This window comes from Pholis gunnellus (genome assembly GCF_910591455.1).
Source record: "Pholis gunnellus genome assembly, chromosome: 5".
NCBI classification, from domain to species: Eukaryota; Metazoa; Chordata; class Actinopteri; order Perciformes; family Pholidae; genus Pholis; species Pholis gunnellus.
The window spans coordinates 719,929-732,500 of record NC_136531.1 but is presented as its reverse complement, the minus strand read 5'-3'; the positions used below and the strand labels follow the sequence as shown (position 1 = coordinate 732,500).

Here is a 12,572-nt window from a genome sequence, read left to right as displayed (position 1 = left end):
CTTCATTGAGTTCTGCATGAAGGGGTCTGACTTCAGAGAGGGTCCACAATGACTCCCCTCTTTATTACCCATAAACCTTCCTTTTCAGCTGTCTGAATGTGTTGCCTTCACTGACCCACGTGTTGCCTTCACTGTCTCTGTGTGTTCAGAGCGCTTCTGTTTCTTTCACATTCAACAGTTGGTGACATGTAAGTTTGTTTGTCTCAGCGGTTATCTGAGGACATTTCTTGACCATATTCTGGGTATTTAAATAACAAAAACATATTCTATATTTTACTTATTGTGAAGAAATCCACAAAACAAGTATTGTCTGAGTAAAACATCACAAAGAGCTCCATCCAAAACATCAGTGAGTCAGTTTATTTTGAGTCCGTCCTTCATGCAGGACACTATCCTGAAGTTATCTTTAATAACGAGTCAAAAACAGACCATAATGCTGTAGGGAACAGGAAGTGAGCATATCTGGACTGAGGAGGAGTGACGTAGAGACGCCGTATACGTCTCTGGTAGAGACCTGTCAATCACTGTGTAGCCCCGCCCCTAAAGCATCCCCTGCTTTATGGTCTGTTTGACTCTAAATGGACCATCATTTACTAAATGAACATCATGCTGTATTGAAGAAGACTTGAAACTAGAGATTGAGACCATAAACTCATGTTTACAATGTTTACTGAGGTAATAAATCAAGAGAGAAGTAGAGTCATTTTCTCATAGACTTCTATACAACCAGAGGAGTCGCCCCCTGGTGGACACTAGAGAGAATGCAGCTTTAACACGTGAAGCTTTGACTTCACTTAGAACCGGAGGTTGCCGCCTTAAATATACAGAGTGACTGCCTCTACTGGTTGAAACACGGCTATTGTATTTTTATTTTGCTATTGGCTGATCTGCTTATTTTGCTTATAATGTGATTGTAATAATTGTAATGACTGTAACGACTGTAACGATTGTAAAGATTGTAACGATTGTAACGACTGTAACGACTGTAACGATTGTAACGACTGTAACGACTGTAACGACTGTAACGATTGTAACGATTGTAACGATTGTAACGACTGTAGCGATTGTAAAGATTGTAACGACTGTAACGACTGTAACGATTGTAACGATTGTAACGATTGTAACGATTGTAACGATTGTAATGACTGTAACGACTGTAACGATTGTAACGATTGTAACGACTGTAACGGCTGTAACGATTGTAAAGATTGTAACGATTGTAAAGATTGTAACGACTGTAACGATTGTAACGATTGTAACGATTGTAACGATTGTAATGACTGTAACGATTGTAAAGATTGTAACGACTGTAACGATTGTAACGATTGTAACAATTGTAACGATTGTAATGACTGTAACGACTGTAACGATTGTAACGATTGTAACGACTGTAACGACTGTAATGATTGTAACAACTGTAACGACTGTAACGACTGTAACGATTGTAACGACTGTAACGACTGTAAAGATTGTAACGATTGTAACGATTGTAACGACTGTAACGATTGTAACGATTGTAATGACTGTAACGACTGTAACGATTGTAACGATTGTAACGACTGTAACGACTGTAATGATTGTAACAACTGTAACGACTGTAACGACTGTAATGATTGTAACGACTGTAACGACTGTAAAGATTGTAACGACTGTAACGATTGTAACGATTGTAACGATTGTAACGACTGTAACGACTGTAACGATTGTAACGATTGTAACGATTGTAATGATACCACTGGGCGTGTCCTGAACGTGCGTTAGCATGCTGACATGTTAGTGAAGCCTCACAGAGCCGCGAGCATTTAAAACCTGAACATAACTAGACGTGAAATGACGACAGAAATACAGACGGAACAAAAGTGAAGACCATCAATCAGCCGAACAGAAAGAGCAGCTGCTTTCCGGCCTCCCGAGGAGCTGGACAGCTAATAAGAAGGAGACAACGCGATACGAGGTGATTCACTGGTTCTCCTGCTGATTCCACTTCAGGCCTCCGCTCCACGACCTTTGACTCTCGACCCTCTCAACCTTCGGCTTTGTCCGGCCGTCAGGTGCCGGCTTGCCTTCGGGATTCCTTCAAGATGCTCTCACCAGAGGGGGTTCGGTATTGTCTTTCCTGGACAAAGAAGGGAAAAGTCACACATCACCCTCCGTGCACACACTGTGTTCTCTTTCTTGTGCTCGGTTTCCATCACATTTCTACCAGCGACAGCCGGACAAAGACGTCCAAACATTTTGGATTGAAATATGAAATGGGTTTCATTCGTAGCATCTCCTGCCTCTCTAATGCACATACATCGTTCTTCTGGAATACTCTGCAGGTTCCACCACAAATCCCATTGTAGCATTATGGGCTGTCCTCTCCAACAGGAATATATATATACAGTATATATCTCCATCTGTTCTTCATCATGATACATAATAACTGCATCACTACTTCAAGCTCAAATCATCCCAGACTTCAAAAACAAGAGATATCCATCTTGGCGATGATGAATTTATTTCTTGTTTTCAATTTGCCTCTTTGTTCTTTGTCCTTTGTCCTTTGTTCTTTGTTCTTTGTTCTTTGTCCCCTCCGTTCTGCAGCTCTCTCCTTCAACATGTAGGAGCAAACAGCAAAGTGTTGCTCTGTCTCCTAAACTCTGGGATGTTTAAATCCAGGAGACCTCTGAGGATTCGTTGTGGTCGTGCCTGCTGGGTGTAAATAGAAAGAGAGAGAGTAGTGAAGACAGGATGCTTCATGTGTTAAAGCTGCATTCTCTCTAGTGTCCACCAGGGGGCGACTCCTCTGGTTGTATAGAAGTCTATGAGAAAATGACTCTACTTCTCTCTTGATTTATTACCTCAGTAAACATTGTAAACATGAGTTTATGGTCTCAATCTCTAGTTTCAAGTCTTCTTCAATACAGCATGATGTTCATTTAGTAAATGATGGTCCATTTAGAGTCACACAGACCATAAAGCAGGGGATGCTTTAGGGGCGGGGTGTATTGTTACACCCCTAGAAACAAATAACCGTAACTGTGGCGCCATCATGAGGTTATTAGGAGGTGTTTCAGCTGCAAGACAGCACTGAAGGCCCAGGTATAAAATGCACGGCCCGCAACTGCCACGTCTCCACGTCACTCCTCCTCAGTCCAGATACGGTCACTTCCTGTTCACTGGTTGCAAAAAAACAAGATGGCGACGGACAAATCAACGAAATCGAGGCTTCAAAACATCCACAAACCAACGAGACGTCACAACGATTACGTCCACTTCTTATTCATCATCAATCGAGAATCATCGCCCGACTCTCTCATATAGATTCAGCTCAGAGCATGTTGCACATACAATCATTTTACATGGTGGATGGAGCTCAACATTAAACAATCAACACAGTTCACAAAATAGAAAATATTAAAATTTACCATAAAATAGAAAATAAAGTACACAGACAAACAGATGACAGTCTCATTCTGTTTTATGTTTCCAGCGACAGAGTGAACGTGGTGGAGCGTTAAGCTGCAGAGATGGACGGAGGAGTTAGACAGAGGACCTGAGGAAGACTGGTAATGTTGTTCTGCATCAGCGTGGCGGTTGTTTGTTCAGCTTAACACCATTATTGTAATGTTATGTTGGCAGCCTGCTACACTATTGTTGCATGTCACATCTTGCTTTTTCTCATTCGCAGCATCTGAAAATGTCGAATGCGGAACTTTTTGTGTTTTCAAAACAAGCTTGAATTGCTCCGTCGCTCTGATTCTAAAAAGTGGAAGTGAAGGTCAGTCTCTCTTTGTCGTTGTCACACTTGGTCAAACGGGAGGAATTATGGGTTTGACTTAGTTTGAACCGTGTCATGAAGACAATTCAGAGTGACGGGGGGGAAGTGTTGTCACATCAACACTCAACAGCTTCCTTATTCTCGTGTCTAAGTTCTTCACAGACCTCGGCGAGATCAACGCAAGTCAAGTGTGCGATCACATCTTCAACCTGTTGACAAAACAGCTCAGAGAAAGTAGCGTCCTGCCGAGTCTCGAGCTCTCAGCCGAGACCTTCCTCCCTCGCTAATGGAGCCGCGCTGACACCAACGTCAACTCGTCAACGTCCGACACTTTCCCCCAACGACAGAAAAGAGCCGACAGCAGATAGAGAGACTTCCTCAATGAGCGGAACAGATGCTCAGAGATGAGCCTCACATCAAAACACTGACGACACGTTTACAGTCTATGAACACTTACTACGTTTAGATGTAGCAAATATTCTCTTTTATGACCTTATTCTGAAAAAGACAATATTCCTAATAATCTCAAATGAATATTCCATTAAATCCTCCTCTGGTTGTATAGAAGTCTATGAGAAAATGACTCTACTTCTCTCTTGATTTATTACCTCAGTAAACATTGTAAACATGAGTTTATGGTCTCAATCTCTAGTTTCAAGTCTTCTTCAATAAAGCATGATGTTCATTTAGTAAATGATGGTCCATTTAGAGTCACACAGACCATAAAGCAGGGGATGCTTTAGGGGCGGGGCTACACAGTGATTGACAGGTCTCTACCAGAGACGTATACGGCGTCTCTACATCACTCCTCCTCAGTCCACATATGGTCACTTCCTGTTCACTGGTTGCTAAAAAACAAGATGGCGACGGTGAAATCGCTGAACTCAAGGCTTCAAAACGTCCACAAACCAACGAGAGACGTCACCACGACTTCTTATCTTCAGTCTGTGTTTTACTTTGAATCCTTTGCTCTGACTTTCCTTCATTCTCTCAACACATCTCGACTGCTTTGGTTTCTATTCATGATAATAATCATTATTATTTGTGTCACCAGAACGTCGTGACGCTGACGTGGTGCATTGTGTGTGTCGCTGTAACGTACTTCTGCTTCATGCTTTACTGTTCACACGGAGCCAACCTTCACTTTTATGAACAAGATATTTAAACAACACATGTTCCCAGGATCCAGGATCCAGGATCCAGAGTCCTGGGACCGGCCCAGTCTGGCACAGTCTGAGTGGGTGGCCTGGTCCAGATCTCCTCCACACACACACACACACACACACACACACACACACACACACACACACACACACACACACACACACACACACACACACACACACTGTGTTCCACTTATTGAGGCTTTTTATCAGTTAATATGAAAATGTTCCTCAGTGGAAACCACCGATCCGCTGACCACAGAAATGCTCCTCGGACTTGAAGCCCAACTGGAAACCGCCTCGAACATCAACCGCCAGACGTCACGGCAGCGTTTAGAGGACGTTTAGAGGACGTTTAGAGGACGTTTAGAGGACGTTTAGAGGACGTGTGGTGCAGCGATGCAGCGATGGAGGAAGAAACGAGGAAGAGGACTTCTTTCTCTGAAAGGTTCCCATTCATTGGAGTCTAAACAATACTTTTATATAAGTTATATAAATCATTATATCATAGAAAAGAGCTTGATTGGTTGTTATCTAACACAACTAAAGAAACTAAACTACATCCCTGTTCAGATAAACTACGTTTTCAACCCCGTCTGGAGGGAAACCTTTCATGTGTTTGGCCTCCACAGACTCTGAGATGTTTGTTTCTTTATTCTCTGAAACATCAGACGACGAACAAACTAAATGAGAAGAATCAAACAGACAACGAGTGAAACCTGTAGAACAACATAAACTAACCTCCACGACAGAGATAATATCTATAAACTCATATTCATGAAGTGCTTCATCACCTTCACAGAAACCCTGAAGAGAAACAAGTCCAGTGTTCAACGTGTTGAACATCCTGTAACTCTCTGATTGAAGCATCTAAAAACAACGTGTCCTTCTTTGTAACATCCTCAGACCGAAACAGTGTTTTGATCAGTGAACATTCGTCATGTGATCGCTCCATGTTACACACATTATTATTATTATTATTATTATTATTTGTCATAAATCAAACTTAATCACAAGATGTTTCCCTCTGGATGTAACTCATAATGTGGTTTCGTTGTGTGTGTTGTAACTTCTACGTTTTCATAATAGTTCCTCTCTAAGTTATGTCACATGAAGTACGTTTGAAGCAGATATAATACGTATACTTTCATATTCACAAAGGTTTTAGAGCCTCTTTGTTCTGGATTTACAGCCGTTAACGTTACTGCTTTGGTCGCTCTCATCAGCTGGAGAGACACACACACACACACACACACACACACACACACACACACACACACACTCACTCAGGCTTCAAGAGAATGAACCACAGAGACATTTAGGAGCAGCCTGGTGGAACCGGACCTCAGAACCTCAGAACCACAGAACCTCAGAACCTCGGGCAGAGAAAGCGTCTGCTGACTCTGCACATTAGCGCCTTAATGAAAGCACACAGAGGCTCTTTCTCTGAAGAAGCAGCCTCAGCGCTGATTTCATCTCCTTTCTGTGATGAGTCCAGTAGCTCCGTTCATCACTGCAGCCTGCAGATGAATCCACTATGAGTCCATCGATAAAGGTCTCTCACTAACTGCCTCCTTCCTTCATCTCCTTTAATAACTCTATATATATATCTATATATATATAGAGTTATATATCTCTGACCTCTGCTGTTCCTCCAGCATCACTGTGTTTATATGTCACACAGCTGGAGGTCGTAGGTTAATGAGGTGGCTGCTGCCTCTTTGACCACGTCGTCATCATCATCATTTAGATATGAAGTACAGTAAAAAGTACAACATGTACCTCTGAGATATAGTGGAGGAGAGGCAGTAAGTAGCAGAACATGAAAATACTTCGGTAAAGTACAAGTACATTGACTCAGTACTTGAGTGCAGTACTTACTGGAGTACATTTAGACTACTTATTTCCTTCAGTGTAAATATGTTGCACAACAAAGTACAATGCCTAAAAACTGAAAAGTTGTGTAGTGTGAGCTTAAAGTAGTACACTGTGTACTTGTAGGCTGCTTCAGTAGCAGACATGCCGCACATGCGCAGACCACCGCTGCTGACGCGCTGATGACACCGGCAGTGACGTTGAAGATGGCGTCCCCGGCTGCCCGGCTCGCTACACGCTGGTTGTGTACAGGACACGGCCGCAGCGGTCGTTTTCTGAATGTCTCCGCCGGACATGCGGGAGTTTGTTCGGCGACGATATCGCGGACACACCGGGGGGGGTCAGCGGGCGGCCGGAGCTCGTGGACACCCGGAAGTGTCGTGACATTGGGAGGACTGAGAGGTGAGACAGCTAACTGTTAGCATCGTACATATGGTGAGCATAACATCCTGAGAGTTCAACTAGTCACTGACAGTCATGGGCTCAGTCTGTTTACATGCACACAGCACCGTCTGCACACGGGTTAGTGATGCTAGTGTGCAGCTAGCTGAAGGCTAACACCCTCTGAGGGTAGTTAGCATCGGTTTGACTGTGATGTAACTGCTCTCTGTTAGTGTGTAACAGCATGGTGACATCATTAACAGCATGGTGACATCAGTAACAGCATGATTACAACAGTAACAGTGACATCAGTAACAGCATGATTACATCAGTAACAGCATGATGACATCAGTAACAGCATGATGACATCAGTAACAGCATGATGACATCAGTAACAGTGACATCAGTAACAGCATGATGACATCAGTAACAGTGACATCAGTAACAGCATGATGACATCAGTAACAGCATGATGACATCAGTAACAGTGACATCAGTAACAGCATGATTACATCAGTAACGTTACGGTGACGTCATCGTGACGTCAGTAGCGGTACGGTGACATCAGTGCGGTGACGTCAGTAACATCGCGGTGACGTCAGTACCCATTCATGTTGTCTCTTATGTGCGTTCCATAAGTGCCATGACGTTGGTCCTTGTTATTGATGAACAGCTAGCTTCTAAACAACGCCTCACATTGCAGATACGTAATCAGATGTGAATGTACAGCAGGACTCCTGGTCACACGGTCCCCTTTGGATCCTTTCCTCCGCAGGCTCCAGATGTCCCCGTGGGATCACCGGCCACTCCTTCCACACCGGCAGCAGGTCGGCCAACAAGCAGGACTTCTATGAAGTCTTGGGCGTCTCCCGCACTGCGGCACAGAAGGACATCAAGAAGGCTTACTACCAGGTCAGAGACCATCGCTGTGTCACACCTTCAGAAAAAAGCTTTGTCATTCTCTCTCATCATTCTTCATGCTTGTTGTCTCTCCCAGTTGGCAAAGAAGTATCACCCGGACACCAACCCAGAAGACCCCGACGCCAAAGAGAAGTTTGCCAAGCTGGCTGAAGCCTATGAGGTACCACACCCCAAACATGACCGAGATCATTTAGACCCTTTATAGCGATCTTAAAGCGCAACAGAATTGGTCATTTATGACAAGCAGTCATTCAAACTCAAACCCAAAATGTCACCGCGGTCGTTCTCGTTTGAAGGTGCTGAGTGACGAGGTGAAGAGGAAGCAATATGACACTCACGGAGCGGCAGGCTTCGACCCCGGCCGTGCTGGCTCAGCAGGCCAGCAGCAGTACTACAGGGCAGGGGGGACCAACATAGACCCCGAGGAGCTCTTCAGGAAGATCTTCGGAGAGTTTACTGGAGGAATGGGCTTCGGAAACATCCACGACATGTTTGAACAACGGCCCGAGGTGAAGCATATCTCCACGCGTCGGGGTTTTCTATTCATAAACCTTTAAATCTTTGGTTCTTAGTGAAACATTCGTGCGTTTAATGGAGCAGGTTGTAGTCTGTGTGGTCGTCAGCGGTTTCATTGTAAAGAAGTGTCCCGTTTCCTTCCACAGTTTGTGATGGAGCTTACGTTTTCAGAGGCAGCGAAGGGCGCGAACAAGGAGCTGAGTGTGAACATTGACGACGCCTGTCAGCGGTGTGATGGGAGGGGCAGCGAGCCGGGCACCAAAGTGTCTCACTGTCACTATTGCAACGGCACCGGCATGGTGAGTGTCAGTCCAGCAGGTGGCAGCAGAGGAGCTATTTGAAGCGCTTCAGGCTCTTTCCTCACTGTTCCACTGCGCTGTCAGTCAGCCTCCTCTCATCACTGTCTGTGGCGCCTCCTGCAGGAGTCGGTCAACACGGGTCCTTTCAGGATGCGCACCGCCTGTCGGCGCTGTGGCGGGAAAGGGTCGATCATAAACACGCCGTGCGCTGTGTGCCGAGGTTCAGGACAGACGAAGAAGAGGCAGACGGTCACTGTACCTGTACCTTCTGGTAGGTTTAATTCAATAAGTAATTAATAAAGAAACCTGAACAGACGAAGGACGACTTGTAGAATTAGATTCCTGTGACGGCTTCGTGGTGTGATTCAAACTAGAAGTCGACCGTTAGTGGATTTTTAAAGGCCGATATAATAATTAAAAACCTGATAGCCCAGTTATTGGCCGATGTAAGCCCCCCCCCACGGAAACAAGTTTCTACACTGAACTGACCTTCAAACTTCAGTAATTCACAAGTAAAGCAACCATTCAAATAGTTACCGGGTAAGGAGGCTCCTACAGTTACGCTGTTGATTATTTGGAAGAGGAAACCTTAAATTGGTTTCTTCTGTATCCTGTCTTTATGCAGGAGAGAATTGCTTTCTGAAAGAAATGCCATCATTTCAGTCATTCAAAGCTTCAACCTCTAAAAACCTCAACAAAGGTTTTGAATGTGAAAACAAAGACATTTGCAGCCAGTTTATTTAATATTACTCCAGATTGTGAGTCTGTGTAAACTGAATAAAGTGATATTTCTACATCTCTCCACAGGAGTGGAAAATGGTCAAACAGTTCGCATGTCAGTCGGTAAAAAAGAAATCCTCATTACATTCAGGGTGAGTTTTCTTTCTCCTTCATTTGAGAAGTTATTGAATTCTGGCGACGTATCGGGAGTCTGAAGTGTTTATATCTGAAACTTCTTGGTGCAGGTTCAGAGGAGTCCGGTGTTCAGGCGCAACGGAATAGACATCCACTCAGACGTGTTGATCTCTGTAGCTCAGGCCATCCTGGGGGGAACAGCAACGGCACCGGGCCTCTATCAAACCATCAGTATAATGGTGAGTAAGAAGTGCACCATGACTATCAAACCATCAGTATAATGGTGAGTAAGAAGTGCACCATGTCTATCAAACCATCAGTATAATGGTGAGTCAGAAGTGCACCATGTCTATCAAACCATCAGTATAATGGTGAGTAAGAAGTGCACCATGTCTATCAAACCATCAGTATAATGGTGAGTCAGAAGTGCACCATGTCTATCAAACCATCAGTATAATGGTGAGTAAGAAGTGCACCATGACTATCAAACCATCAGTATAATGGTGAGTCAGAAGTGCACCATGTCTATCAAACCATCAGTATAATGGTGAGTCAGAAGTGCACCATGACTATCAAACCATCAGTATAATGGTGAGTCAGAAGTGCACCATGTCTATCAAACCATCAGTATAATGGTGAGTAAGAAGTGCACCATGACTATCAAACCATCAGTATAATGGTGAGTCAGAAGTGCACCATGTCTATCAAACCATCAGTATAATGGTGAGTCAGAAGTGCACCATGTCTATCAAACCATCAGTATAATGGTGAGTCAGAAGTGCACCATGACTATCAAACCATCAGTATAATGGTGAGTAAGAAGTGCACCATGTCTATCAAACCATCAGTATAATGGTGAGTCAGAAGTGCACCATGACTATCAAACCATCAGTATAATGGTGTAACGGACGTAGTGGATCCATGATCCGTACATCCGTTAACCATCAGAGTGTAAATAAAGTTGTACTGACTCAGTAGAACTTGTGTTTCTAGTCTCTGATCTCTGATAATGTTTCATTGTAAACAACCAATCAGTGTTTAAAGCAACAGGAGGAGAGCTAGTAACGTTAGCAGCACCGCTAACGGCTAACCCACGGAGGGTCACTTCAGTTACACTACAGTGCAGCCACTTCCATGTATTACTTCTGGATGCATCTGCCGGACGCTCCAGAGAAGAGCAGATCTCTGCCGTCTGGTTCAAAGTGTGTCTGTGGTTTCCAGATTCCTGCTGCCTGCCAGGCTGACCAGGTGATCCGTCTGCAGGGGAAAGGCATCCGGAGGATGAACAGCTACAGCTATGGAGACCACTACGTCCACATCAAGATCAGAGTGCCAAAGTAAGACCTCATCCAATGTCAGTCACAAGACGGCTCTACATCAACGATTCACTTTCAGTTATTGCATTGACAAAATGATTTAAGCAATAACGGAATGACTTTTTCATTTCAATTCAAAAACTGTAATTTATTCCTTTTTAATAATATGTATGTTAACCCTCTGAAACCCAACACCTGAAAGGTATGTTTTCTTCAAACAATCCTCAAAACTGCACAGTTTATCAGAGCCAGAAGCTGTAAAAGACATCGTCATCGTAAGATTCTTATCTTTCCAACGGTCCTTGAACACTTCATATGCGACAAATGCTTCCATCAGAAAAATCAGCCAAAACGAAAGTTAAATATGTGATATTTCATCAAACACATGTTCTCGTTATAAATGTCTCATAAAGAGTTCACTTTAACATGAAACTGTAAAAACATGAAACTGTGAAACTATGACGTCATGATTGATTCATCTGAGACCAACAGTCACGTGACAAGAAACCAGAGACACTTTGACTGACTGTCTCTGTCTCTCTCTCTCTCTCTCTCTCTCTCTCTCTCTGTCTCTCTGTCTCTCTGTCTCTCCCTCCCCCCCCCCCCCCCTCTACAGGAAGTTGACCCGTCGTCAGCGCTCCCTCTTGCTGAGTTACGCTGAAGAGGAGACGGAGGTCCAGGGGTCGGTGAACGGTGTGGAGGCGTCTTCAGGTCAGCGCTCAGTCCACCGTTACGGTAACGAGACTCACAGCAGAGTTTAAACTGATGCAGTGTGTGTTTGTGTCCAGCAGAGGGCAGCACCACCTCAGGTCCTGGTCCCACCAAGTCCACCAGCTCACAGGACGAAGAGCAGCAGCAGAAGAAGAAGAAGGAGGAGGAGGAAGAGGAGGGAGGCTTCTTCTCTAAGCTGAAGAAGATGTTCAGCTGACGCTCTGAAGCGCTGCAGGTGGGACCTTCAGACAGTCTCGCGTCACATCAGAGCTTCTCTCCTGAGAACGGAACGACGAGAGGTTCAGACGAGGACGTCGGAGAAACACGACGTGTTGAGATGCAGCAGGAGACGAAGACGTGAACTCAGAGTTCAAGTCTGAGGCGTCTGTGGAGACGTCTGGTTCTGTTCTGATGCGTTCATCATGTTGTGCACTTCATGTTCTGTATAGATCAGTGTTTTCTAATTTCTGTCAAATAAATTATCAAAGAAATTCATGTTGTTTTCTTTCTTCTTAATGACGACGTCATCACATCACTCTGCACTCTGCACTACAGACGCGTTCTAGTTCTATAGAGCAGCAACTTTGTTTCTTGTCTTTAGGTGGAAACCCTCAGAGTTCTCTGTGAGGAAGACATGCAGATGTTTGTGAGCATCTGGTCCTACGAGGACACTGAACCTCTCAGTCAAACACGCCGGCGGGATGGAAAAGCGTTTCTATCAACAATCGCCCAAAACGACACCGTTTATCACAGGCAGGCAGATTTACATCTT

General features: G+C 44.3%; 1 protein-coding gene across 1 annotated transcript; it reads left to right on the top strand.

Annotated features, from left to right (window-relative positions):
* Positions 1–7,007: 7,007 nt before the first annotated feature.
* Positions 7,008–12,304, top strand: LOC306696484 (dnaJ homolog subfamily A member 3, mitochondrial-like; the record flags this gene model as incomplete). Its single annotated transcript, XM_079160113.1, has 11 exons — positions 7,008–7,203; positions 7,958–8,094; positions 8,180–8,263; positions 8,400–8,612; positions 8,766–8,918; positions 9,042–9,189; positions 9,726–9,790; positions 9,884–10,012; positions 10,995–11,110; positions 11,706–11,800; positions 11,881–12,304. 11 exons carry the CDS (start codon positions 7,008–7,010, stop codon positions 12,015–12,017), a joined length of 1,473 nt encoding a protein of 490 aa, XP_079016239.1. The 3' UTR covers positions 12,018–12,304.
* Between the last annotated feature and the right edge of the window lie 268 nt (positions 12,305–12,572).